The sequence below is a fragment of the Gymnoscopelus braueri genome (assembly GCF_963280865.1).
Source record: "Gymnoscopelus braueri genome assembly, chromosome: 7".
NCBI lineage: Eukaryota > Metazoa > Chordata > Actinopteri > Myctophiformes > Myctophidae > Gymnoscopelus > Gymnoscopelus braueri.
Genome location: NC_137608.1, coordinates 55332539 through 55346290, shown reverse-complemented (window position 1 = coordinate 55346290; position 13752 = coordinate 55332539). Strand labels below are relative to the sequence as shown.

Below are 13752 nucleotides of genomic sequence, written 5' to 3'. Positions count from 1 at the left end.
TTTACTAGAGCAGGAAAAACATTCTTAATAAATACATTTTGAATAAATAAATAGCAAAAATAGGGCTTGTACATCCACTATTTTCTCCATGTTTGTATGCCACCATTGTAAAACAGAAAATAATTAATTTTAACACTTGTGTTTTTATTTTACATTATTCTGGGGCTGTGCGATGCACATATCTCAATATGTATGCCAAATATCTCAATAGCTATACAATATGTATAACAATATATTTAAATTCCAGACATCTTGTGTTGTTTATAGCAACTAAAGACAGTTGCTTCCTACTCAAAGGTACTTGCCCCATCTGAACATGTTTAGTGCCAGGGAGCCCCATATACTACATTTGTGTTGTTACAATGTTTCAAATATTACACATTTTATTTCAACATTTGTTTTGAAAAATGTAGGTTTAAATGTCTCATGTGGCCTATAAACTAGATTTAGCTTATTTTCATAGTCCTGGTTGCTTATTTCTCTCACTAAATCACCTACATAAACACATAATACATAAACGTTCACATTTACAATATAAAGTGCTGACCTCATGGCCACGGATGTTAACATTATGTACAGGTCCTCAGAAGTACCCGTATCTTACGTATTGTTTAAGAAAAAGCATTTTAATCGGATTGGTGGCCATTTTCTTGATGTGCTTTCAACTACGCGCACCTATCGGTTGGGAGGTGTACTGCACTCTGATACATTATAACTCGATGAGAAAATGGCCACCAATCGGATTAAAATGCTTTTTATTGAACAATACTGAAGATACGGGTACTTATAAGGACCCGTACATAGTTGTAACATCCATGGCCATGAGGTAAACACTTTATATTAAAAATATGAACGTTTATGTAGATGTACGGACTGTTAATGGAGAAAGTGCAAACACCAGGTTGAAATTCTGCCATGACGCTCGCGACAGACAAGCGTCACGTGACCCATGGCTACACTGCTTGTTGTCATGTTTGTTTACCTTTGACTCCCAGAGGAGGAGAACAGCAGGAGGTGCGAGGAGGAGGAGGAGGAGGAGGAGGAGGAAGAGGAGGAGGAGGAGCCGCCATCTTGAATGACGCAGAGCGTAAACGTACGTGCTGACGTCATGACGTATGTGATGACGCAACGTATGTGAGAGAGAGCCGCATGGTGGAAAAAGTACTCGCATTAGTTTTACTTAAATAAAAGTATCAATACTGTCCAGTGGTGGATTGAAGTACTCAGATATTTTACTGAAGTAAAAGTAGCAATACCACAATATAAAAATACTCTGTTACACGTAAAAGGCCTGTGTTCAAAATGTTACTTGAGTAAAAGTACAAAAAGTATTGGCATCAAAATATACTTAAAGTATCAAAAGTAAAAGCATTAATTTTTTTGAAAATAGCAGATCTACAAGCTCACAATGCGTCGCGATGCGACCCGTTGTGAGCTTGTAGATCTGCTATTTTCAAATAGCCTATATAGGGCTAAAGTGGTTAAAGGTAAGTAAGTGATATATTTTTGTTGTTTTTTTGGTTAAAAGGTTAAAGTAGTCTATTGTGATAGTAATCGTATACAGAGTGTTTGTTGGGTCACATGGGTCTACAGCTCTTTAGTAAACACAATATAGTACATTTTCAGGTAGGTGACAACATTTAAGCCAATCAGGAGAGAGCACTGAACATTTATTTTCAGTTTTTTAAAGAGCTGGAGAGACATGGAGACTCCTTTTACTGAACAAACACTCTTCACACCTTTAATGTATGTTTTAAAATGTAATACTTTATAGTAACTAGTAACCAAAGTTTTCAATATATATATTTCTGTCTGTCTGTCTGTAGATATTTACATAAAGTATTTACACATAGCTTATCTATCTGGTACTGTATAGACACAAGGTGCATAAGGTACAGTATGTACATGAGGAGACATAAGGTGCATAAGGTACAGTATGTGCATTAGGTTAAACATAAAGTGCATAAGGTACAGTATGTATATGAGGTTAGATATAAGGTGCATAAGGTAAAGTATGTACATGAGGTTAGATATAAGGTGCATAAGGTACAGTAGCCTATGTGCATTAGGTTAAACATAAGGTGCATAAGGGACAGTATGTACATGAGGAGACATGAGGTGCATAAGGTACAGTATGTACATAAGGAGACATAAGATGCATAAGCAGCAGCTATATACATGATTATGTGCAATAATCCAGACTGTTGTCTTTCTGGAAACAGATGATGCAACATCATATCTTTAATCTGATTGGCTGATTCTTCTAAACTATAAAACGAGTCCTCCTTCATTCTCTTTCAGACTCCAGAACTTCTCTTGAGGTAAACATGTGTTTATTCTGATATGTTTATTCTGATGTGTTTATTCTGATCTGTTTATTCTGATCTGTTTATTCTGATCTGTTTATTCTGATCTATTAAATTCGGTTTAGTTTTGATCATTGTTGATGAAGATTACAGCCACCCTCATCATCCTCTCCTCTGTACTTCATGTCAAAGCGATCCCAGGAAGTAAGTACATTATATTTATGTTATTATATAATATATACATTTATATATACTGTTATTATATAAAACCAAATATGAACACTGCACAATACAAACAAATGACCTGTGTGACACACACACACACACACACACACACACACACACACACACACACACACACACACACACACACACACACCTCTCATGTGACACTTTGATCACATGACCAGTGTGTTTTTAAAGACATTTGATGGTTTCAGCAGTGAGATGTAATGAGGCTTAGATTGAGGTTTAATGAACATGAAAAGCATTTTACCAGCAACGCTGAACACACACACACACACACACACACACACACACACACACACACACACACACACACACACACACACACACACACACACACACACACACACACACACACACACACACACACACACACACACACACACACACACACACACACGATTTTAGCCTCTGTCAGAAGGGGGGGCAATATTTTGTCACAAGGGGGGAGGGGAGGGGGTGGACACAAACACTATGGAACTCTGACTGGTATTATTTTACACTATGGAATTAGAAATAATAGAGCATATTCACATGGCGGCCATTTTGTCATTTTGCATTGAAGAAACGGGGTGGCATTTCATTAACTTAATAATAAAATGGCCGCCGTGTGAATATGGTCTTCAGAGACCACACCCCCTTGTCACCCTGCATAATAATACATATGTGCAGAGTAGACCAGTGGAGTGGAGAGCATTTTATTTGGGTTTTCTCTTCTGAAGTGACCAGATATTTACGGGTCCATTTGGTTCCATTTGTACACTCTCAGATTTATGGGGGTCCTTGCAAATAAAACATTTGAGAACCACTAGTAGGACTCCTAATGTGTCATATATAGTGTCGTAGTAGAGAACATTATAATGGTGTGTAAATGAAGAATTTGACACGGACACATTTGTCCGTGTACGGACATATTGATGACCCCTGGGTTAGAAATTAGGTGCATAAGGTACAGTATGTACATGAGGAGACATAAGGTACATTATGTACTTGAGGTTAGACATAAGGTATATAAGGTACAGTATGTGCATTAGGTTAGACATAAGGTGCATAAGGTACAGTATGTACATAAGGAGACATAAGGTGCATAAGATACAGTATGTACATAAGGAGACATAAGGTGCATAAGATACAGTATGTACATAAGGAGACATAAGGTGCATAAGATACAGTGTGTACATGAGGAAACATAAGGTGCATAAGGTACAGTGTGTACATGAGGAGACATAAGGTGCATAAGGTTCATTATGTACATAAGGAGACATAAGGTGCATAAGATACAGTATGTACATGAGGTTAGACATAAGATGCATAAGGTACAGTATGTACATAAGGAGACATAAGGTGCATAAGGTACAGTGTGTACATGAGGAGACATAAGGTGCGGTGCATAAGGTACATTATGTACATAAGGAGACATAAGGTGCATAAGATACAGTATGTACATGAGGTTAGACATAAGATGCATAAGGTACAGTATGTACATAAGGAGACATAAGGTGCATAAGGTACAGTGTGTATATGAGGAGATATAAGGTGCATAAGGTACAGTATGTACACAAGGAGACATAAGGTTCATAAACAGCAGCTATATACATGATTGTGTGCAATAATCCACACTGTCGTCTTTCTGGAAACAGATGATGTAACATCATATCTTTAATCTGATTGGCTGATTCTTCTAAACTATAAAACGAGTCCTCCTTCATTCTCTTTCAGACTCCAGAACTTCTCTTGAGGTAAACATCTGTTTATTCTGGTCTGTTTATTCTGATTTGTTTATTCTGATCTGTTTATTCTCATCTGTTTATTCTCATCTGTTTATTCTTATCTGTAATATATTAGAGTATATTTATATTATTAAAACATACAGTATAGTTATATTGTTATACATACATTATCTGTATCTTTTGATAAATGAAATATATATCTATATTGTTATTAATATAAATAAACATTATGTCTGTTGATTATATACTGAATAACGTACTGTTGTATTGATATATCAAATATACAGTATACAGTTTATTCATACACGCACGCACGCACGCACGCACGCACGCACGCACGCACGCACGCACGCACGCACGCACGCACGCACGCACGCACGCACGCACGCACACACACACACACACACACACACACACACACACACACACACACACACACACACACACACACACACACACACACACACACACACGCATCCTTCTCATGTGACACTTTGATCACATGACCAGTGTGTTTTTAAAGACATTTGATGGTGTCAGCGGTGAGATGTAATGAGGCTTAGATTGATGTTTAATGAACATGAACAGCATTTTAACAGCGACGCTGAACACACACACACACACACACACACACACACACACACACACACACACACACACACACACACACACACACACACACACACACACACACACACACACACACACACACAGTGTGTTGTGTCATTTAAGCCCATATGATCAGGGCCCTTCTGGTAGTTCTAGAGTCAGGTTTACTCTACCTAACATCACTAGTAGGAGCTAAATGTGTTATTTTTATTATTAGTAGTATTGTGCACTGGGTTAGATAATTAGTTAGGGAAAGTTAGCCTAATGTCTGACCAATCTGTAATATAAATGCTTACCACTAGCTTTCTTCACAAACATGTTCATAAAGGTGTCTACAAACACCTCTCAATTTGTTCCAACCCAACTTCCTTGGGATACTTTGTGGGAGCCAATCAAAGTTGGGGTACCCGGAGGGCCTGGGGAAAAACCTGGAACAATTCAAATTGGCCAAAATGAACTTGTGGGATGTCTAATTATAGGTTTTCAGGGGTCCTGAATCCATTCCAACCCTTAGTTTTTAGTATAAAATTACTCCTGGCCATTAAAATGGCCACACCTACTTTTATCCATCACATTGTGGTGGCTGTACTAGTCATCTACCTGGGCCCTCTCAGACCCCCACCTTTCAAGCAATGCATTCTGGGATAGGTGTTAAAATGTCACAGATCACAGAAGTGAACCTTTCAGGTTCTGTTTATTCAGCTCGCTGTATCTCTGTTACACATCACTCTATAAGCCATATCTCCTAAACTGGTGGGTCAAACTGTACAACCAACATGTCAATGTGTAGCTATGATTCCCTGCTTTCATATGACATGACAACATGTCAATGTGTAGCTATGATTCCTGCTTTCATATGACATGACAACATGTCAATGTGTAGCTATGATTCCCTGCTTTCATATGACATGACAACATGTCAATGTGTAGCTATGATTCCTGCTTTCATATGACATGACAACATGTCAATGTGTAGTTATGATTCCTGCTTTCATATGACATGACAACATGTCAATGTGTAGTTATGATTCCCTGCTTTCATATCACATGAAAAAACTAAAATGAAAACATTAACAATAACAGGCTCTGTGTCGTGGTGGGTTAGCCTGGTAAACCCTCCCTCCGGAAATCTCATTTCCATTTGATTTCAGGAGTGAGTCTGCAATATTGGCTGTGGGCTGGAGTTGGGGGTTAGTAATATCGTTGACTGACAACCCCTTCAGCCAATGATCGGTTTTCCCCTTCAGCCAATCAGCAGTTCATTTTTACCACCTCCAGGCTATGTGACGCAACGGGACTTTTGAGACGGCCATGCCCAAAATAGGTTGCCTTATTCGGATACATGTGTGTCACTGCCCGCCCCGGCCGGTTCTCGGAATTTTCATTTTTAAATAGGCTCTGTCATGATTAATTGACCACATATATGAAGTTAAACAACTAAATTCTATCCAAACGATATCTTATGTAAATTCCGTGCCTCAAAATAGAAGTTTGAGAGCTTTTTGAAGTAAAAAAAACAGCGGAGAAAATAGCGGACAGAAAAGATGGCTGCCGTTCGTGTTTTGTCGGCTGCATTCAGGCTGCACTCGGTGCCATTCGGGCTCACTCGAACTCGCCACCTGATTGGCCAACTGCCGCTGTCAATCACTGAACGATGTGTGACGACGCTGATAGGCTCGTCCGTTGGTGTACACAGCCAATATTGCAGAATGGGCGATCAGGCCAGACTCACTCCTGAAATCAAATGGAAATGAGATTTCCGGAGGGAGGGTTTACCAGGCTAGTGGTGGGTCACATGTGTATACTAAAGTGAGTTGTGTATAAAGTGCAGTATTGCTTTCAAGTAGTACAGGATGCGTTGTCAGATAAAGTGCATGATTATAGATGTTCACAAGCAGTGGTGGAAAGTAACTAAATACCTGTACTCAAGTCTCTTATGTTTATTCTCTTCTGTTTATTCTTTTCTGTTTATTCTCATCTGTTTATCTCATCTGTTTATTCTGATCTGTTAAATTCAGTTCAGTTCTGATCAGTGATGATGAAGATTACAGCCACCCTCCTCATCCTCTCCTCTGTACTTCATGTCAAAGCGATCCCAGGAAGTAAGTACATTATATTTATGTTATTATATTAAAGACACTGTTATAAATCTACTCTTATTATATAAAATATGCATTCTTAGATGTACTCTTTTTATATAAAATACATGGATATTTATAATGTTATATTTATATTATTAAAACATATGTGTATATTTATATTGTATTTATATAAATACATTCTATATATATTTTGATATATGAAATGGATATCTATATTGTTATTAATATAAATAAACATTATGTCTGTTGATTATATACTGAATAACTGTTATATTGATATATCAAATATACATACAGTTTATTCATAGTAAGCGGTATAGCACACACACACGCGCACACGCACGCACACACACACACACACACACACACACACACACACACACACACACACACACACACACACACACACAAAACCTTGTTGGGAGCGGTGTGAGTACAGACAGGAGATCCCAGAACCTCAGGGACCTTTTGAACAGGTTATACACAGAAGCGTCAATTATAAAAACGTATAAAAAACTGCATTTTACCCGTGGCGATGGAGGAACAACATATTCCCCACCATGGTGATTTCAGAGCAAACTCGACCCCGTTAGCAGGCTCATGCCTACCACTTCACACAGGGATAGCGAGCCAAACCATGCAAAACATATTTACATTTATACCATCATGCAAAACCACTGCACATAATCAGAGCATAAAGTCATTGCAAAACAAGTCATTGTCTCACAAGTCATTGCATCAGCTACAGATCTCTACCTGAATGAGGTGTGTATTATATCAGTAATGTATCAGCTGTTAGTTTGAAATTCCCATACTCACCAAGGGCGTGGCAATGAAAACCCTAGTCTATTTATCTCTATAGCACTAACTCAGAAAATGAGGCTATTTGGAAGATTAAAAGCTTCCCTTTATTTGCTCAGTTCATAGTGGGATTACAGATGTGTATTTAACAATACAAAATACAAATACTATATACAAATAGAAATGAAATTTTTCATGTCTGTCTGTCTGGTCAGAGTTACAAATGCCTTAATTTAGGCTTGTCCTAAACTCATTTAGAATTTAGATTAAAAAGGAGGCGGTTCCATTTAGATCTCATTCAGCCTGAAATACAGGCCAGTCTAAATTTGGTAGTTCCAAAAATGTATAATACCAATTATTAATATTATTTATTATTTATAGTTATAATAATTATTAATAAACACCAAATAGGTTTCATCTCAAAATAGAGTAATTTCCCTTTTTTAATTTAAGTATTTTTTTGTTTACCTTCCTCCATGTGGAGCCATGACTGTTTAACATCTGAATAAGGTGCAGGAGAAGAAGCCCCAAAAACCTAAGAGCCCAAAGGGCCCAAAGGGCCCCCTGTGTCCAAAAGCCTCTCTGTGTCCAAAAGGCTCATCCCTAATTCTCCCTCAGCCTCCCTCAGTCTCCCTCAAGGTAACTCCAGACCAATCCTAGTCGGCCCGATTTTGGGCCGACTTGGCGTCGGGAAGCGTCGTCCAGTCGGTTAGGGGTCCGTCGGGGGGTCCGTCGGGACCTTTTCGGCCGACCCAGAGCCGACCGAACATGTTCAGCTTTTTAGCCGACTGGTAGAGCAGTGGCAGTGACAACAGAGGGCTGTCGGTGTTGCCAGATTATGTGAGAGAAACAAGCGACCATGTCTATGAAAACCTACATTCACTGTTTCTCGTTGTTGCTCCCAGAGAGAGAGAGATTGATTGATTTGACCTACTTTTGCGCTGTGGTGATGTAATTTATTGGGAGCAGGTGTGTAAATTAGTTTTCAAAAATTTTGTGTACACGTCAGCAGTGGTGGAAAAAGTACTCAAATGTTTTACTTGAGTAAAAGTATCAATGCGCGATTTTCCTGTCAATACGTTTTTTTTTTAGACACCAGTCCCCTGTTCATTTGTCAACAATGATCTAAATGGGAAGTTTATTTCAGCAGCTAGAATGTGACAGTTTTAGTCCGTTTTTTGGTGTGCAACACAACCCTCGTTTAAGTGAATTGCTTTCACCTGCTGCTGCTGTGCGGAGTGTGCGCTACAGGGCATATCTCCGCCAAGCCAGGGTGACCTACCCAGGCTCATGAAATTCATATTCAGGCATAGTAGCCAATTAGAATGAAATCTGCAAAAACGGACTCATATACTGATACAGAACCATTTGGCTATATATTATGGCTGTCGGGTGGAAATCTTGTGTTCCTTTTTTATTATTATTTAAAAACAATTTTAAATCGTGAAAATAGCCAATCTACAAGCTGTAATTATTAATAATTAAGAAATACTATATTTTAAAGAGTGAAAAATCAACTAAAGTCATTATTAGTGCAAGTTCATTCACATTTCATTTGAATGAAAATAACTTGTGGGTAAAATACATTCTGTGAATCTAATGTGATTAATGTGACCCCTACTTCAGTCAGTGAAGTCCAGGGCTGAATGTGACATATTGAGACCTATATAACTAAATATTGGTCATTTGCCAACACATTATTTTGTGAAATAAATGGGTTATATTTCACACTACTTAAAAATCTTTATAATTTTTTTGGATGGCCTTCCTGCCCTGGCATTTGGCCTTTGTGCCCTCCAAAAAATTACAACACCAAAGGCCAAGTGGCCTTGCCCCTAAAATGACGAAATTCCAGGCTTGAATGCAATAGATGTACTCTGGGTCTGTTACAAGTAAAAGTCCGGAATTCAACATTTACTTGAGTAAAAGTACTGAAGTATTGGTATAAAAATGTACTTAAAGTACCAAAAGTAAAAGTACAAAAAATTTGAAAATAGCAGATCTACAAGCTCAGAACGCGTGCATCGCAACACGTTGTGAGCTTGTAGATCTGCTATTTTCAAATAGCAGATCAAAATAGCAGATCTATAAAATAGGGCTAAAGTGGTTAATGTATGTTTCATAATGATTTATATCTGCAAGGTAACTAGTAACTAAACATTTAAAATAATTGTTGTGGAGTACAAGTATAGACAATTGGAAATACTCCAGTAAAGTAAAAGTACCTCAAAATTGTACTTAAGTACAGTACTTGAGTAAATGTACTAGTTACTTTACACCACTGCACGTCAGTGAATAAAAAACGCTGGGAACATCCCTATGTCCAAGTGGCTTTGCAGGGAAACAAGCCCAAACTCGCTTATAATAAGCAGACCTGGCAACGCTGGCAGGCTAAAAGTCAAATTAGCACATGAATGGCCAGTCGGCTGACAGACTTAAATGCCAACTTTTGCCAACCGAATACCAGTCTGTTGCAGTCTGTTGCAGTCTGAAGTAGTCTGAAGTAGTCTGTTTGGTCTGGAGACGCCTTCAGTCTCCCTCAGCCTCTCTGTGATGCTCTGGTGTGAGCCCCTATATACGGTAGTACGGTCTAAAGGAAGCTCCCCAGACATGAGTGTGTGTATGTGTGTGCACGTAGGTGTGCACGTTGGTGAGTCTTGGAAAGTTAAGAAAGTCAGTGTGTGTGTATGTGTGTGCACGTAGGTGTGATTCTTAGAAGTCAGTGTGTGTGTATGTGGCTTTTTGTCTCCGCCAGGCCGAAAGGCATGGCGAGAGAGTATGTTTTACCCTCCGTCCGTCCGTGTGTGTGTCCGTGTGTGTGTGTGTCCGTCCGTTCTGTCCGTGTGTTACCAGCTAATCTCTGGCACCGTTGGCCCGGTCGCTGCGAAACTGTGCACACACACTCCCTGGATGCCAATTCAGAACCTCTGCCTCAAATTTTTCACATGGGCCTGTTATAGCGCCACCTGGAGGCCGATTTGTGCAAAACCCATTTGTTTACATTACTCCTACAGATTTTATCCATAGTCATGCAATTCGGTACACAGTATCTCTATAGTGATGTGATCAACATATTCCATATTCCATCCTCATTGGCTAAGGTTTGCTTCCAAAATTTGCAGGATTGGTCCGTTTTGAACAAAATGCCTCAAATCATGAACAATTTCCGTGAAATTTCACAAACACATTCCCACTAGGCCAAGGAAGAAATGCCACCCTTTTTCACATTGGCCTGTTATAGCGCCACCAGCAGGTCTAATATAGCAAAACACATTTTTGAAACAAAATGCCTCAAATCATGAATGCAGTGTCCGATTGCCGTGAACGACCTAAGAATAAATGGCACCCTTTTCACATTGGCCTATTATAGTGCCACCAGGAGGCCACAATAACGTACCTGACCTGGCGGAGACCTGTGCTCCGAGGAGCACTTTTTCTAGTTGTGCCTTTTTCAACAGCCACACACACACACAAAAAAACCACTTACTTTGCACCTTGCACCGACATTCAGCATGGCCATATATGGGCATACTGGGGGGTTAAATTTCCCCCAAGATGTGTCTTATACCTGAGCATAATTCAGTAAATGCAATTATACTGCATATTATCAGCAATTATACATGAGTACATTAAATCATTAATAACATCAGGTTAAATAAATGAGAAAATCAAATGATTCACGTTTGCATTAAATCTATCAAATCTTATTGCCTGCTGCAAGCCTTCCAGTGCAGCTCAGCAGTCATTTCAACCTGTCAGTCAATATCATATTCTTTCTTTAGGCAAATCAAGTGATAAAATTATTTAAAGCCTATATCCTAAAGTGAGCTGTGCATAAATTACGTTCTAATACGTTTCCATATGTTCAACAATTTACTCAAGTACTGTACTTAAGTACAATTTTCACTATTTTTACTTCTACTCCACTACATTTCAGAGGCAAATATTATACTTTTACTCCACTACAATTATTTGAAAGCTTTAGTTACTAGTTACTTTGTAGATTTTGATTACAAAACATACACTTCATCCATATATACATTTAGACCATTAGAACAGAGCAGATCTACAAGCTCATAATACGTCGCATTGCGACGCATTGTGAGCTTGTAGATCTGCTATTTTCAAAAGATTTTTATACATTTGAAAACTTGTGAAATGGGACATTCTGTATAATGAGTACTTTCTACTTTTGGTACTTTAAGTACATTTTGACACCAATACTTTTGTACTTTTACTCAAGTAAATAAAACATTCTGGACTTATACTTGTAACAGCTAGTATTTCTACATTGCAGTATTGATACTTTTACTTAAGTAAAACATGTGAGTACTTTTCCCACCACTGTATATTATATTACATTATATTATATAATGTTATGTTCACATCCTGAAATAAATCATTATGAATCTGTTTCATAATATTATAAAAACATTTAAATCTGTTGAATCAAATGTTTGACAGGAAGATACTTCATGACTGTTTAACATGATGATGATGATGATGATGATGATGATGATGATGATGATGATGATGATGATGATGAAGCAGATGATGAGGATGATGATGATTGTTATTTGTATTTAATGTCATCTTTGTTTTATTTCCAGTGTTCCATGAGAACATTGAACTCTTTGGCTGTTCAGACACAGTTAAAGACTCATATAAAGAGTGGATGCAGGGACTGGATGGTGAAGTGATGTTCTACGCAGACTACAACAAAGGGAAGATGGTGGAGCCTCAGCCTCCGTTTGTAGATCCTATCCATATCACCCTCCCAGGAGGAGCTTATGCATATGCTGTGGATAGGCAGCAGTACTGCAAAGGCCAGCTGAACGCCTTTCTCACTCTCTTGAAGAAACCACCAGTGAAAGGTACATGAATACTATGAACACAATAGTTATTAACTAAAACGGTTGAATATATTTAACATGAATGAAAATGTTTAACCCATTCAATCCAGGAACACATATCTGTCATTTTAGATTTTTTTGGCTGTTCAAAAATAGCAGATCTACAAGCTCATAGCGCAGCACCGAGTGCCGCGCAAGAGCTGCTATTTTAGGGGGGGAAATCATGAAAAAGGTTTGAGAACCACTGATATTATAGCAACATATGTTTTTTTTGTTTTTTTTTATGTTAGGATTTAGAAGACATTTGTAGAATCCCCAGAAGCAAATATTTGAGTTACAAATGTTTGCTTTAAAAGTATATATATATTCAAAGATTTGCGCAAACTTTCATGATTTTTCAAAAATAGCAGATCTACAAGCTCATAGCGCGGCACTGAGTGCTGTGCTAAATGGGTTAAACATGTATATTAAGCATTTATGTTTTTTATGGTGACATATTTTCTAAATAATATGTATTTTTAGTAAACATGAATATGTGCTCAAGGTGCTTTAATGTTTAATTTACAAATCTATGCATTAGTATCTGCTCTGTACAGCCTGAGCTGTAGGTGAGGTGTAGATGATACAACTATGTAGATGATACAACTATGTAGATGATACAACTATGTAGATGATACAACTATGTAGATGATACAACTATGTAGATGGTACAACTATGTAGATGGTACAACTATGTAGATGATACAACTATGTAGATGATACAACTATGTAGATGATACAACTATATAGATGGTACAACTATGTAGATGATACAACTATGTAGATGATACAACTATGTAGATGATACAACTATGTAGATGATACAACTATATAGATGGTACAACTATGTAGATGATACAACTATGTAGATGATACAACTATGTAGATGGTACAACTATGTAGATGATACAACTATGTAGATGATACAACTATGTAGATGGTACAACTATGTAGATGATACAACTATGTAGATGATACAACTATGTAGATGATACAACTATGTAGATGGTACAACTATGTAGATGATACAACTATGTAGATGATACAACTATGTAGATGATACAAC

The 13752-nt window shown here is 37.9% G+C and overlaps 2 protein-coding genes across 2 annotated transcripts in view; one reads left to right on the top strand and one right to left on the bottom strand.

Moving 5' to 3' along the window:
* Positions 1 to 13752, bottom strand: part of LOC308089538 (uncharacterized protein) — a 126361-nt gene that overhangs the window by 52055 nt on the left and 60554 nt on the right. The gene's annotated exons all lie outside the window — the stretch shown is intronic.
* Positions 1 to 13752, top strand: part of LOC308089521 (H-2 class II histocompatibility antigen, E-S beta chain-like) — a 62787-nt gene that overhangs the window by 37673 nt on the left and 11362 nt on the right. The window contains exons 2-3 of the mRNA XM_080434298.1: positions 6910 to 6993; positions 12405 to 12668. Of these exons, the coding sequence (XP_080290424.1) occupies positions 6927 to 6993; positions 12405 to 12668 (331 nt within the window). The 5' untranslated portion in view covers positions 6910 to 6926. The remainder of the gene's footprint in view (positions 1 to 6909; positions 6994 to 12404; positions 12669 to 13752) is intronic.